The sequence below is a fragment of the Python bivittatus genome, unplaced genomic scaffold (genome assembly GCF_059951505.1).
Source record: "Python bivittatus isolate LINGU-HERP-01145 unplaced genomic scaffold, Pbiv_v1 ctg000580_np1212, whole genome shotgun sequence".
NCBI classification, from domain to species: Eukaryota; Metazoa; Chordata; class Lepidosauria; order Squamata; family Pythonidae; genus Python; species Python bivittatus.
In genome coordinates this window covers 13,996,795-14,009,354 of record NW_028277087.1, presented here as the reverse complement: position 1 = coordinate 14,009,354, position 12,560 = coordinate 13,996,795, and the positions used below count along the sequence as shown (strand labels likewise).

Here is a 12,560-nt window from a genome sequence, read left to right as displayed (position 1 = left end):
GCGCGGACAGCCAGAAATTATGTAAAGAGTGCCGCTGGCACAAAGGTTATGTGTAAATAACATCTGTAAAGCCCAGTGTGTCTACTTAGAGCTATCAGCTCATATTGATTAATTTCATACACAGATACAGTATAAACACACACACACACACACACACACATTTCATTCCTTTTTTTATTTTAAGCAATAACTTGCAGGGATGCAAATAAAGATAATATGAGGATATCATATTATTGACAGCTATTAGAACTTAATCCTTTCAAAGGAAGTTTTTCTGTAAGACAAAGAATAGCCTCAGTTCCTAGCTTTGGTTGTATCAGTGCCACTGGCAGCAATGTCTCCTAAGGTAAGAAGAAAATGAAAGGTGTTGTTTTTGACCAGTGACTTGGCTCCCAGGTAGTTACCCCTCATCCTTCAGACAGTGACTCATGCCCTGGTTCACCTCAATAGCTCAACTATTGTGAAGTACTCTGATGGGGCTGTCCTCGAAAACCACTCAGAAGCTTCAACTGGCCCAGGATTCAGTGGCACAGGCAGTATGCCCACGTGATATCTCTGCTTCATGAGCTGCACTAGTTACCAGAATGCTTTGGGGTATAATTCAAGGTGCTGGTTATGACCTATAAAGCTGTCAGCCCCACTAAGTAGACCAGACCAGGAAATCCACCCCATAAAAAGACTAAAACTGCTTTTATTGAGATTGGCTATGATAACAGAATCTTGCAAGTTTGATTGTGCTATACTTCCTCCTATTCTTATTCTTCAGTGAATTGGGGAGGTGTCTGTCTGAGCCTCTTATGAATATTTTCTGCCTGTTTCTGACTTAAGATCTGTTTCAGCCCCTTTTGCCCAGGTAACAGACCCTGCATATTTCCATCAAGTTCATCCTCCTTACTCTCTAAAAAAGCCCTCCATGGTTTTTTTACCTAACCATAGGGCCTGGTTATCTGAGGGACTGCCTATATCTGGTGGTGTCTGTCCAGCCGGTACAAGCTGACAGGATTGGCACACTCTGGGTTCCTTCAGTGCCACAGTGCCATCTTTCCAGACTCAGGAAGCATGCCTTCTCCATCACGGCACCTGTCTTCTGGAGTGAGATTCCCCGTGATATCCATGTGGCACCCTCCCCCCTGCCCCCAGTGGCATTCCAGAAAGCCTTAAAGCCCTGGCTGTTCTCCCAGGCCACAGAGTAGGGTGGTTGTGGCCCCTATGAAATTGTTTGAGGGGGTGGGGGCGGTTATCCAGACTTGCCATCCGTTTTTCTTTTTTATTCGTTTCTTATAATTATTGTATTGTATTTCCTATTCTGTTTGGTTTTATTGTATACCACCCAGAGTTAATTCAGAGTTGGGGGGTGCCTAAATTGAGTAAATAAATTAAATTGAATTATCCCTATGTTGTTTAACCCTAGAGGGAATGCGTCATGTTCCCCTCGGTGGGAAATACATCAGGTGGGGGTCCAAAAGAAGATCCTCTTGGCTCTGGCCCTATCCACAGCAGTTTGAACTGAACTGACCTTACTTTGCAGTTTTCAGAAAGAAAATGTAAAGTATTTCATTTCAAGGGGCTTTTGGAATTGATTGAGTGTTCATGTTGCTTGTATGGGGAGGGTGCTCTATGGGGAGTGTGCCAGATTCATTATAGCTTTATTTGGATTGTTTTTACTGCATTGCTTTTGAAATGGTTTTATCATTGTGTTCATATTTTAGATTTATTATTGTAAACCATCTGGAGCTGGATGGAACAGGGCAATGTAAAAATAATGAATTCCATACATACATGCATATATACTTTCTGGTCAAGTTGGAACATTTTGACCAGCATGTCACAAGTACTACCAAAGCCCAGTTTTACTCTAAGTGTGCTATATTACTTGGATCTTTAATCTGAAAGCTATCTTGCAAGGCAGCATAATGTCCCTTGCATTCTAACAACTAGGAAGGATGTGCAATGTCGTGACAGACATTTAGAGCATCAGTAAGAAAAAGGTAGTGGTTTGAGGTGGTTTGGGCACTATGAGAGAATGAATGAAGACCCAATTTTGAAACAAATATATGAAGGAAAAACAAATAGACTTAGAAGGAGGAGAAGACCAAGAAAGTTGCAGCTGGGTAGAGTTGGTGAGATCCTACAAAAAAAAAGTTTGAAGAACAGAAGGCAGTTTTTGTAGCAATGGATGGATATGGTGGAAGCAAGGAGATTTGTAAGGATAAAAAGATATGGGGAGGTATAATAAATATTGTAATATTAGTATACATTAGTTTTAGCTGTTCCCTTTTCTTCCTTCCATCCCATGCTTTTAGTTATTTGGCCTAGTATTTCTTACTACTTTGTACTCAGCATAATGTTGCTGATCCAGAAAGGGAATACCATGATGGGTATGTACTGTATAGGTGTTAAAGCTATGTTGCATTATGCCAGCCTTCATAAACCTGGTGACCTCCTTACACATTTGGACTTCACCTCCCAAAATGCCTAGGCATCTATGCTGGCTGAGAATTCTGGGAGCTGAAACACAGGTCACCTGAAGAGCAGCAGGTTCAGGAAGCCTTTTTCCTTTCCCTTTCTGTCTACAGGATGAATAATGAAGGGCATGGTTTATGAAATAAAAAGCCCACCTTGTTCAAAAATTAAATGAATGTAATAGGCCAGGCATGCTATAGTCCAGAGATATGCAGTATGCTTCCTATAACCACCAATAAACCCCAAACTATTCCCTAGTACCACCAAGCTTAATATCCTATTTGACTTTCTTAAATGATAATAACAATAATGGCAATAATGCTACTATCATTACCAATAGAAAGTTGGCAGACTGCTGTGGGTCCAGTTGTTAAAGCCAGGATTGGGCATACTTTTGAAGCCAGAATTTATACTTCCTTTTCTACAGTCTCCTAGGGATGATAGAGGTAACAATGGTAATAGTGCAGCCATCCAAAGTGCAATGTGTTTTGCAGGAAGAAGAATAGAATTCAGAATATGATACATTTGCAGAAGGGATTATTATATTCAGAAGTGTTATCCCCTCAAAAATGGTATTGCCTCTCATCTGTGTGCAGATATGTCAGTGCTGCCTCCAACTGATTCATCTTGCGCTTATCTCATTTTAGCCTTGAAGAAAGGACGATTCTGGATCACACCTGACCCATATCATAAAGATGACAACATTCAGATAGGGAGAGAGGTCAAGATCTCTTGTCAAGTGGAGGCAGTTCCCTCTGAAGAGCTGATGTTCAGTTGGTTTAAAAATGGTCGACCACTGCGCAGCTCCGAAAGGATGGTGATTACTCAGACAGATCCTGATGTCTCTCCGGGGACCACCAACTTGGACATCATTGATTTGAAATTCACTGATTTTGGAACTTACACATGTGTCGCATCTCTGAAAGGTGGTGGCATCTCAGATATCAGCATCGATGTCAACATTTCCAGCAGCACAGGTGAGGGTGTTTCTGCAACTTTGTGTAGGTCAGTTGAAGGAGTTCAATACCAATTCTTTTAGGAACATAGGAAGCTTTCTGAAAGCAAGGCAGGTTAATTTTTCTATTGAAACTCAATATTGTCTGCACCTGGGATGGGCACACTGGAGCCATCAGCCTAATTTCAAAAGCTTTAATTCTGCAGACCAGGTTTATGGCATATCCTTCTTCAGTGAGAGGCTGAAAAAGAACAAGAAATAAGAGTGTGTCAAAAAGAAAGGCTATCAGGAAGCGAAAAAAGAAAGTTCAGAAAAAGAGAATGGGTTGTCCCTCCCACTGTTCATGCACCATCAGTCATTGGCAATCCTCCCCCTGCAGATTATTCCCAAAGGAATGAAGATCCTGTTACACTCCCTGCCCAACTGTGCAGCTGTTTGGTTTTTCACAATGGAATTTTCCCCAGTCTCTTTAAAAATGCAAGCAACTGACTGATGGAGATTTTGCATGCAAAGCACACATGCTTCTCTGTGCTATGACCCTTCAAAATACCTTCACATTGATGTGGGAATGAATGTGAGAAACGTTTGTGGATCTGAAAATAGCTTTGCTCATAGGAGCAGGGAATATTGTTGCTTGCTGATGTATTTCATTTCAATTCTAGCAAAACATATGCCAAAAGGCAGAATGTTTGTATCTCTATATGTGTATGTCTAGCAGAGATTATTAAATGTCTGGCATATGATGGATGAATAATAGTTGTACATGCTTGTCTTACAAGGTTGAAGCTGAGAGGCCCATTCTATCCCATGGAGGGTTTCTCCTCTAAAAGAAAGTAACCAATGCATTACTACTTCTTGAGATAGATTCATTTGGAAGAGTGATTGGATGTATCAGAAGAATCCATCAGATGGCTGTACCTGAAAGCTTTTCATAGCTTCTTCAGCCAGTGATAGATTATGCTACCCACTGGATTTGGTACTTCACCATGTGTAAAGAAAAGTCAAAGGAGGGAGAGTAAAGCCAATGCTTGTAGGATGCTAATGCTCTCAACTCTGTTGTAGGATCATCTTGGTCATAAAACAACTATGGATATCTCATTGTGTATGTAAAATCATTACTGACTTACCAAAGTCCATGGTAACAATTTATTTAGGTATGGATTTATATATGTTCCTTTTTTTCTTTGTTAAATAAATTCAAAGTAACTAACACAAAAATAATATATCATGAAATGAGTTACACATGCAAATTATGTTAAAAGCAGTCTTGCAGTTTAATTAGTTCAAATAATTAAAACCTAATTTCATACCTTAAAATAATGACCAAAATATAACAACAGAAGGACAGAACTTCAAGCCATGTCCAAAACTTGATGAAAGAAATTTTTTTCCTAAGCTTAAACATACAAGCACATTAACTGTTAGGTGAGGACATACAGAGATCCTAGAAAGTTAGAGACTGAACAAGATACTATACATTGGCAACGAAGAAGAGGAAGAAAAATTGTATTTTTGCTGAGCTTTGTAATTTTTATAGGAGATAGATGGCATTTCCAAGGTGACTTCCTTTCTCCTGGGTGTTCCGTTTAAGTATTGTTGTTGGGCCTTTATTGGAAACAAGTTATGGAGCTCTCAAAAAACTCTCAAAGAAGAAAGAGACTCAGTGACTGCTATAGGAAGGCATAGTCAGCCTCAAAACATCCATTTACCAGGAAATAATCTAAGGATACATCCTGCCACCTCTCTTAACTCTGTAGGATTTTATGTGTCACTTTACCTTACCTTTGTCCTTTTGCTTGGTAGACTGGCAACCTCTCAAAGCCTCCCACTGTTTTTTTTTTTCAATTTCTATTCTTGTCTATGTGACTTGGAGGCATTCTTCTAAATAAATATGATGCCAGAGGCAAGCATTTGGATTTGTGGAATGCCAGCTTATCTTGCATTTTTCATTTTTGAAATCTATCATCTGTCTGTCTGGTGGTTCAGTGAAGCTGGAAGTGTTCGTTGGTCATGATTTAGCATGGCAGACCATGCATATCCTTCCCCTAGCTTCCTGTTCTCATTCGGGTCCTTGATATGGAAACTGCCTATATCTTTTCAGTGCAAAAGGGGTTCCAAGGTCACTCCTCAGTATCTCATTTAAAAGACCCTTGAGTAGCAGGACTCAGACTATTCACTGTTTGAGACCATGTGGGAATTCAGCCATCCCAAACATATAATGCTGGGCTCTTTGTTTGTCTGAAACGCCATTGCTGATTGAAGAATCAAGATTTGCATCTGATTGGAAAAGCCCCTACATCAGCCTGGTTAAACAAGGTTGGTGCCCAATACCTTGACTAGCTGATCTGGAAGTACATCATTTCTCTCTACAACCAGAACATCACTTGCCTCCATCTCCTTGTTTTTCAAAGGTATGACTTGCAGTTTGAAAGGGTGTTTCCATATTTTATCCAATATATCTCCAAATTCTATCACATTCTGTGTTTTGGTTTTGATAGGGTAGGTCAGGGTGGGCTGCTCTTCTTTCAACTAACTTTTTAATGTACAAAAGAAATTTACTAATTAAAATTCACTCTCCTATTAGACACTGGGTCTCTGGCCCTACTGGTGGACTGCTGTGTGCTCTGGGTAACTTTGACAGGATATGAAAGCAGTAATCTTACTTCTTTTTAGTTCAGAAGTGCTTATTAATGTTTTTTTTTCTTCAGTTGTGTCTGTTGTTGTAATGACGAAAGTAATTTTCTAGGCTATATAATTAATGGCTCAGTGAAGACATTTGCAAGCTGCAAGCATTCTTTGGAGTGACAATTTCATTTCAAAAAATTCATCCCTTTTATTATTGTCATTTATTGACTGGGAAAATGCCCTTTTTAATTGAGAAGTTTAGTTTTCTTTTCCTTTCATTCTTGGACATAAACAGAGGGAGATGAAATCCAGGGGTTTTGCAAAATATACTTATGCCTTTTTATTATGCTTTACATGCAATTGTGGGGAGCGAGTCAGTGACCTAAAAATGGCTACACGAGAAGGCAATTGGAGCCTCACCCCATTTTAATACAAATGGCACATATTTAAAAAAGGAACAGGAGTTCAATTGCCCAATTGTGCCCACCATTTTGGCATTGTTGACCTCCCCAATAAATGCCCTGGACAATTTGCCTTTTGTTATTTTACTCATGAAAAATTTGCCACAGTTTGCTTGTTACAAATCTAAGCTGCCCAACTCCAAAATGACCCTGATGTAATATCTCAGTAAGTCTTTTTCTTAAGCTTTGTTTATTTATTGCAAATTCTATACTCCCAATTTCAAAAGTCAAACATTTTACAAATCTTTGTTCAGAAACAAAGATCAATGGGATAGCTCCTGAGATAAAAAGCTTACAGATGGGAAGGATGTGAGGTATAAGAGAGAAATATACTAGTGTAGATCCTGCCCACCCAAAAATTTCATCAGCGTTATCACTATCATCCTAGACTTCTCACATATAAAGAGACCATGAATTGGAATGTTCATATTCTATATTAGATCTTTTTTCCTGGTTTTTGAAGATGTATTTGCATATATTTCCATTTGTATCTCCTCAAAAATATCCCAGGTCAAGTAGGTTTTCTCATGTGTTTATACTAGGGTTAATGTCAGGCCTAGCCCAAGGAACTCCTGGAGACCGTACAGGTTCAGTCAGCAAGGTTTATTAGCTAGTCCTTGTTTACAGAATCTTCTCAGACTGCCGGCTAGTTCCCAGGAACAGGAATTCATTATCTCCTGGAATGTTAGGGGTGCGTCAGCTTTCGCCTCTTATCTCCAGTGCGTTGCTCTGGAGACGAGATCACATTCTTTACCCCCCTTCCAGTCCCATGCCATTCCATCACAGTTAAGCAACTTTATGCCAACCAGATATTTTGGACTTTCATTCCCATTTGTCCTAGCCAACATGGCTGACTCTATAGGAAATTTATTGCAAAATATCTGGAGAACACGACTTCAGGAAAAGAAATGGCGAACTGAAGGTGGCTCTGCTAAAAGTGGAGTCAATGACCACGGTGGAATGAAGAGCCAGTGAGTGGACTGGCTTTTTGTAATTCCTCTCCAGACAAGGAGAGTACTTGAGGTCACCCACAAGTGCCCAGATAGTTGCTCCTTGCGAAGAGACTGCAAGACAGCAGTTTCCTGTGGGTTTAGAGCTCTGGGAGATGAGAGAAAACCATCTTCACTCAAACCACAGTTGGTACCTTTATGGACACAGGGTTTGCAAACTTCCTTTTCTAATCACTTTTGGAAATTGCTTCTTAACTGCTTTTCAGCTATTAGGAACATTTGGATCAACAAGTTTTATAGCACCAGGTGAGTTTCCTTCAATTCTTAATGAAAGAAGTTTTAAATACAAGTTTAAGGACTTAATTTTTTTTTAAATAAACAGCAAAAGGGTGATTAGAACGTTGATTTTGGAAAGTTTACAAATGGACTAAGGGTCCAGATGGATTTGAAATAAGAGTTTGGAATTAATTATAAGGATCCTTCCCATGGGAAAATGCTTTTGTTTTGAATTCTTAAAAAAAAAAAAAAAGATAGGATGGGACTTTGAAGGTTGGACATTAGAGGGAGCCAGAAGGAACTAAAGATTACAATTAAAGGAGAAGAACATTTAATTTTAACATACTAATACAGAATGTAGCAAAATATTTTAACATTGGACGTATTGAAGGATATTTGTGAACAATGGACCCAGAAGTTAATTTTAAGAGTATTATAGATAGACTGTGTTTAAAGGATGTTATGAAAGAGGAACAAGTTATACCAGACAAGACTTATCTGAAAGTGGATTTAAAAATGACAGTCTACAAGAATGACATGGAAAAAGATGCTAAACTGGATATACAAATGAAACTGGCTGATGTCTTAATAATTAAAGGGGATATACAAATAACTAAAAGAGTGACCTGGATAACTTTCCTATATTGGATTTACAAAAGAGACTTGTTAAAGCTTTGAAGAATTTTGTGAGAGGGACCAAAAAAAAACAACTAATCAAGTTCTAGGACAATATTTGAAGGGATTAAAGATAAGATTGTTAAAAATAAAAGGCATATAAAGTTGGTTTATTTGATCAAGTTTAAAATAGACATGTTGTTATCTCTGGTAACCCTTAATGGACTTTTCCTAATCAGGACTGATCAGGCTTTAAGGATTTGTTTATAGATAAGAGATGAGAAATGGAAAGAAGATATCATTTGTTGTATTTTAAGAGAAGGTGATAAGTTACTAAAGTTGTTATACTTGTTGTGATGAATGGGGGTGTCATTTCTTTATATAATTCTTTTCTTTTTCTTTACTATATTCCTATTTTTTCTTTCTTTTCTATTTTTCTTTTCTATTTTTCTTTTTTTTTTTCTTTCTGCATTTTCTATTTTTTCTATTTTTATTTTTTGGTTTGTATTCGTTTTTATCTTTTTAATTGTAATGTTTAATAAAATTACTATATAAAAAGCATGGTATCTGGAGAACAACAGATTCCATTAACCATTATATGTGATGCAGGTATGTCTATGTATAGACATGTATGTGTGTGTGTGTTAACACAGATATAGTAGATTGAGTGTCAAATGTGAAATATTTTAGGAATAGCTGTATATACGTACTTGGCCAATATAGGCTGATAAAAATATCCCTTTGGTTGTTCCTATCTTTGGTCCTCCCATCTTGGTTTTAACACCAGAACTGAGTTGGGAGAACATGTCTGCAGTGACCAATTGTTTAAAGGTATTCTATTCTCAGCCATCAGAGAGAGAGAGAGAGAGAGGGAGGGAGAGAGAGAGAAGGGGAGAGAGAGAGAGAGATTGTGTTGCACCATATATATTAAAGGAGTAGAAAAACTGAAATATACAAGGCCTTCTCTGATCACCCTCCATCCCACTGAATTGACCTTATCTCTTCTTTGACCACCTTTCTGGAACTGTCTCAGTATAACCACACAAACCATGCTTGACTGAATCTATCTTCTCGCCTTCTGAAATCACGCATAAGGATCTTGCTGTAAATACCAGAGAGGACTTGGAGAATAATCCTTCCCAGTTGTTGTTCTTGCTATGCAGAAAGCATTACCAGTAGAGACTCATTTTGATTCCCTCTCCTCTTTCACTCCATGAGGATGGTGAGAAGGTAAGAACTCTGATGAGTTCAGGCCAAGAGTCCATGTCATATCTATTATTTTCGGTCACCACAAACTCACAAGGAACACACCCAAAGAGCCTTTCAAAGATACATTGTTTCTATCACAGAGGCCCCATTTGGTTATCTTGGTTAATAATTATACCATAAGTATATGTAAGAATAGAAATGTCCTTCTTTGTAGTCCATTTTGTCCAGCGTGTTGCTTTCAACAATGCCCACAAGCAGTGATGTTCTGCCACACAATTGATGGCTGATGTTTTAATTTTAGTCAGAGAGTAGGAGTTGGATAGGTTGCTGGTTTTTAGATGAGCTGAATATGGCTCTTGCTGCTTTTGTTTATATATCTTTTGTGTTTATTTCTATTATGGAGCTGCAGGAGTAGCACTATAGTTGAAAGTATTCTTGGTTTTTCAGTGTTGTACCACAGCAAGATCTGCAAACAAATGTGTTCATCATAAAATCAAGACAAGTTCTTTGATGAAGAGCATTAATGTATTCACATTTCAAGGGGAAAAAAACAATAATGCCAGCATTCTTTCCATAGTGTTATTTTAGTTGTATGCATTTGTTTTAGTCAGTAAAGGTCTCTGTAAACATTTTTATTCCTCAGTGTAGTAGATTGAGTCAATTGAGAAAACAAGCTTTCCCAAAGTAGTGATGCACTAGAAAGGAAGCACCCTATTTTTCTGGATTTGGACTATCTCTACAGTTGCTTTGTCCACTTGAATGTCTGCTTCCTGAAAAAACAGAAATAACTATTTATTTTATGTTATACACACATTGCTAGAAAAGGAGAACAGGCATTTCTGGCATTGTCCATTTGGTATGGCAAAATTATTTGGCTGCAACTGGATTACTACACTTGGGGAAAGAGATGGCATAATTTCCTATTTTTACTTTAGGCAGCCAAATGTCTTGAACAGGCTCTCAGTGAAAAGTAAAAGAGAGACAGTGTGATGCTGATAATATGTGTTTTTGAACATAGTGGAAAACATGAGAGAAGTACGTATGAGAGAGACCTGGTAGGTGCATGTTGGTTGGAAAGCCATTGCACATTGATAAAGATATGCAGTATTTATATCATCTACAGTGCTACCTGACTGATGAAAAAGTTCAAGATGTGCTCTTACCATACATCTGTGGCCATTGCTGCTCTGACAGTCTGTACAGGCAATCTTAGGCATTATAAGGTTTGAGGGGGGCTCTGGACAAAATGCTGGAGCAGGTAGCAGCCCCGAGCTGATATTTGGCTGAGTTTGAATATAGTTAAGAAGGGTGGACCTTGCAAATAGCTGGATGAGAAGGAAATCCTAAGGCTATAGGCTAGATTGAGAAGTTGAAAAAACAACCCAAAAGAAAGCAATAAGAAACATTTTTATATTGTTGCCCCCCAAAATCCAAAGGTGTGTATGTTATATGGTCACTAGGACCAGCCTTGACTTGAGGGAGTCTTTCTCTTTACTAATAAAATATTGCCAGGAAAAATATTGGTAACCATAGTACTGATATCTACATTGATTTCCAGTGTTGTAAAATCAAAACATAACCTCAAAGATACATGGATTGTTATACATACTCAAGGATATGGTGTATTTCACACAAACTGCAAATTGGAAAGAGACAGACATCCGATTTATTCCGTCAATGAACCACACACACAATGAGTTATGGGTGTTCACATGCCTCCCTGTAATAAAGTAAATAAATATCCCTCTTAAAGAAAATAATGACACTCAGAGAACAGGCAAGGTTCCAATCTGTTCCTCATTCCTTACATTGGGTTGTGTATAACTCTATGTCAAAATACATTCAGATGCGAAAATCTCTTTACTGAATACAAATAATTCTGCATCAGTGAAAGATGGCTGGTTGGTTGGTTTATTCATTTATTTTTGCTGCTCATCCTCCTACAAAAAGATTAGCTATGGGGTAATATTACTCTTCCAGAGCATCCTAGCTAGTTGAGTGACCCCTAAATTATGCCTTCTATTGTCCCATTAGACATTCAAAGTCACGGAACTCTCATGTACTAACCATTTCATTTCTACTTCTTGTTTTGTTTCCTTTCCTTTCCCCTTTGCACCCATTTGAAGTTCCACCCAACCTGACTGTTCCACAAGAAAAGTCACCCTTGGTCACCAGAGAAGGAGATACCATCGAACTGCAGTGCCAGGTGACCGGGAAGCCCAAGCCCATCATCCTCTGGTCCAGGGCAGACAAGGAGATTCCCATGCCAGATGGGACAATGCAGATGGAGAGCTATGATGGGATCCTGCGGATTGTCAACGTCTCAAGGGAGATGACAGGGACTTACAGGTGTCAAACCAGCCAATACAATGGATTTAACGTCAAGCCAAGGGAAGCATTGGTACAACTGATCGTACAGTGTAAGTCTCTGTTCCCTTTTACTCCAGCCCTCCTGCAGTAACATTAAATTGTGAAACAGTGTTTTGGGGATTTGAGCACCATTGTTTCAATCAGCAAATTCAAAACATACTTCCCTCTTGTGTGAATTGTGGAGTTGTTTGTCCTCTGCATGGAATTAGCTTTTGCAACACTGTCCTCTCTGAAACAAGAATATGCTGCAGTATTTGGTTGCCCATAAACAAGAAACTGTCTTTGATTAACCTGGATGTGGAGTGTTGGTTAGTTTGAACAGGAAAGAGATTGGGATGTACTAGGATGTGAGGTATATCCCTTATTTTTCTGTGAATAGAAGAATCATTTTATCAGTTTGATGTTAAATCAAGCTGACATTCATTGGCAGGGTTCACTCATCATGCCAAAGCCTATTGTTATGTTTATTTAACATGTTTTGCCCAAACAATAAATCATAGTACAATTTAACATGATAGCTTGATTTGTACAAGATGCTAAGATTTTGGCTGGGTTCCCAAAGAAGCTGAACTGCAAATTATACAACCTCATTTTAACCTAGCCAAGCATGCTGTGTAAATCCCACCAGTGAATCGC

At 38.5% G+C, this 12,560-nt stretch overlaps 1 protein-coding gene across 1 annotated transcript in view; it reads left to right on the top strand.

Annotated features, from left to right (window-relative positions):
* Positions 1–12,560, top strand: part of MDGA2 (MAM domain containing glycosylphosphatidylinositol anchor 2) — a 491,572-nt gene that overhangs the window by 295,752 nt on the left and 183,260 nt on the right. Inside the window, exons 7-8 of the mRNA XM_088149614.1 lie at positions 3,111–3,440; positions 11,681–11,974. Coding sequence (XP_088005740.1) covers positions 3,111–3,440; positions 11,681–11,974 — 624 coding nt within the window. The remainder of the gene's footprint in view (positions 1–3,110; positions 3,441–11,680; positions 11,975–12,560) is intronic.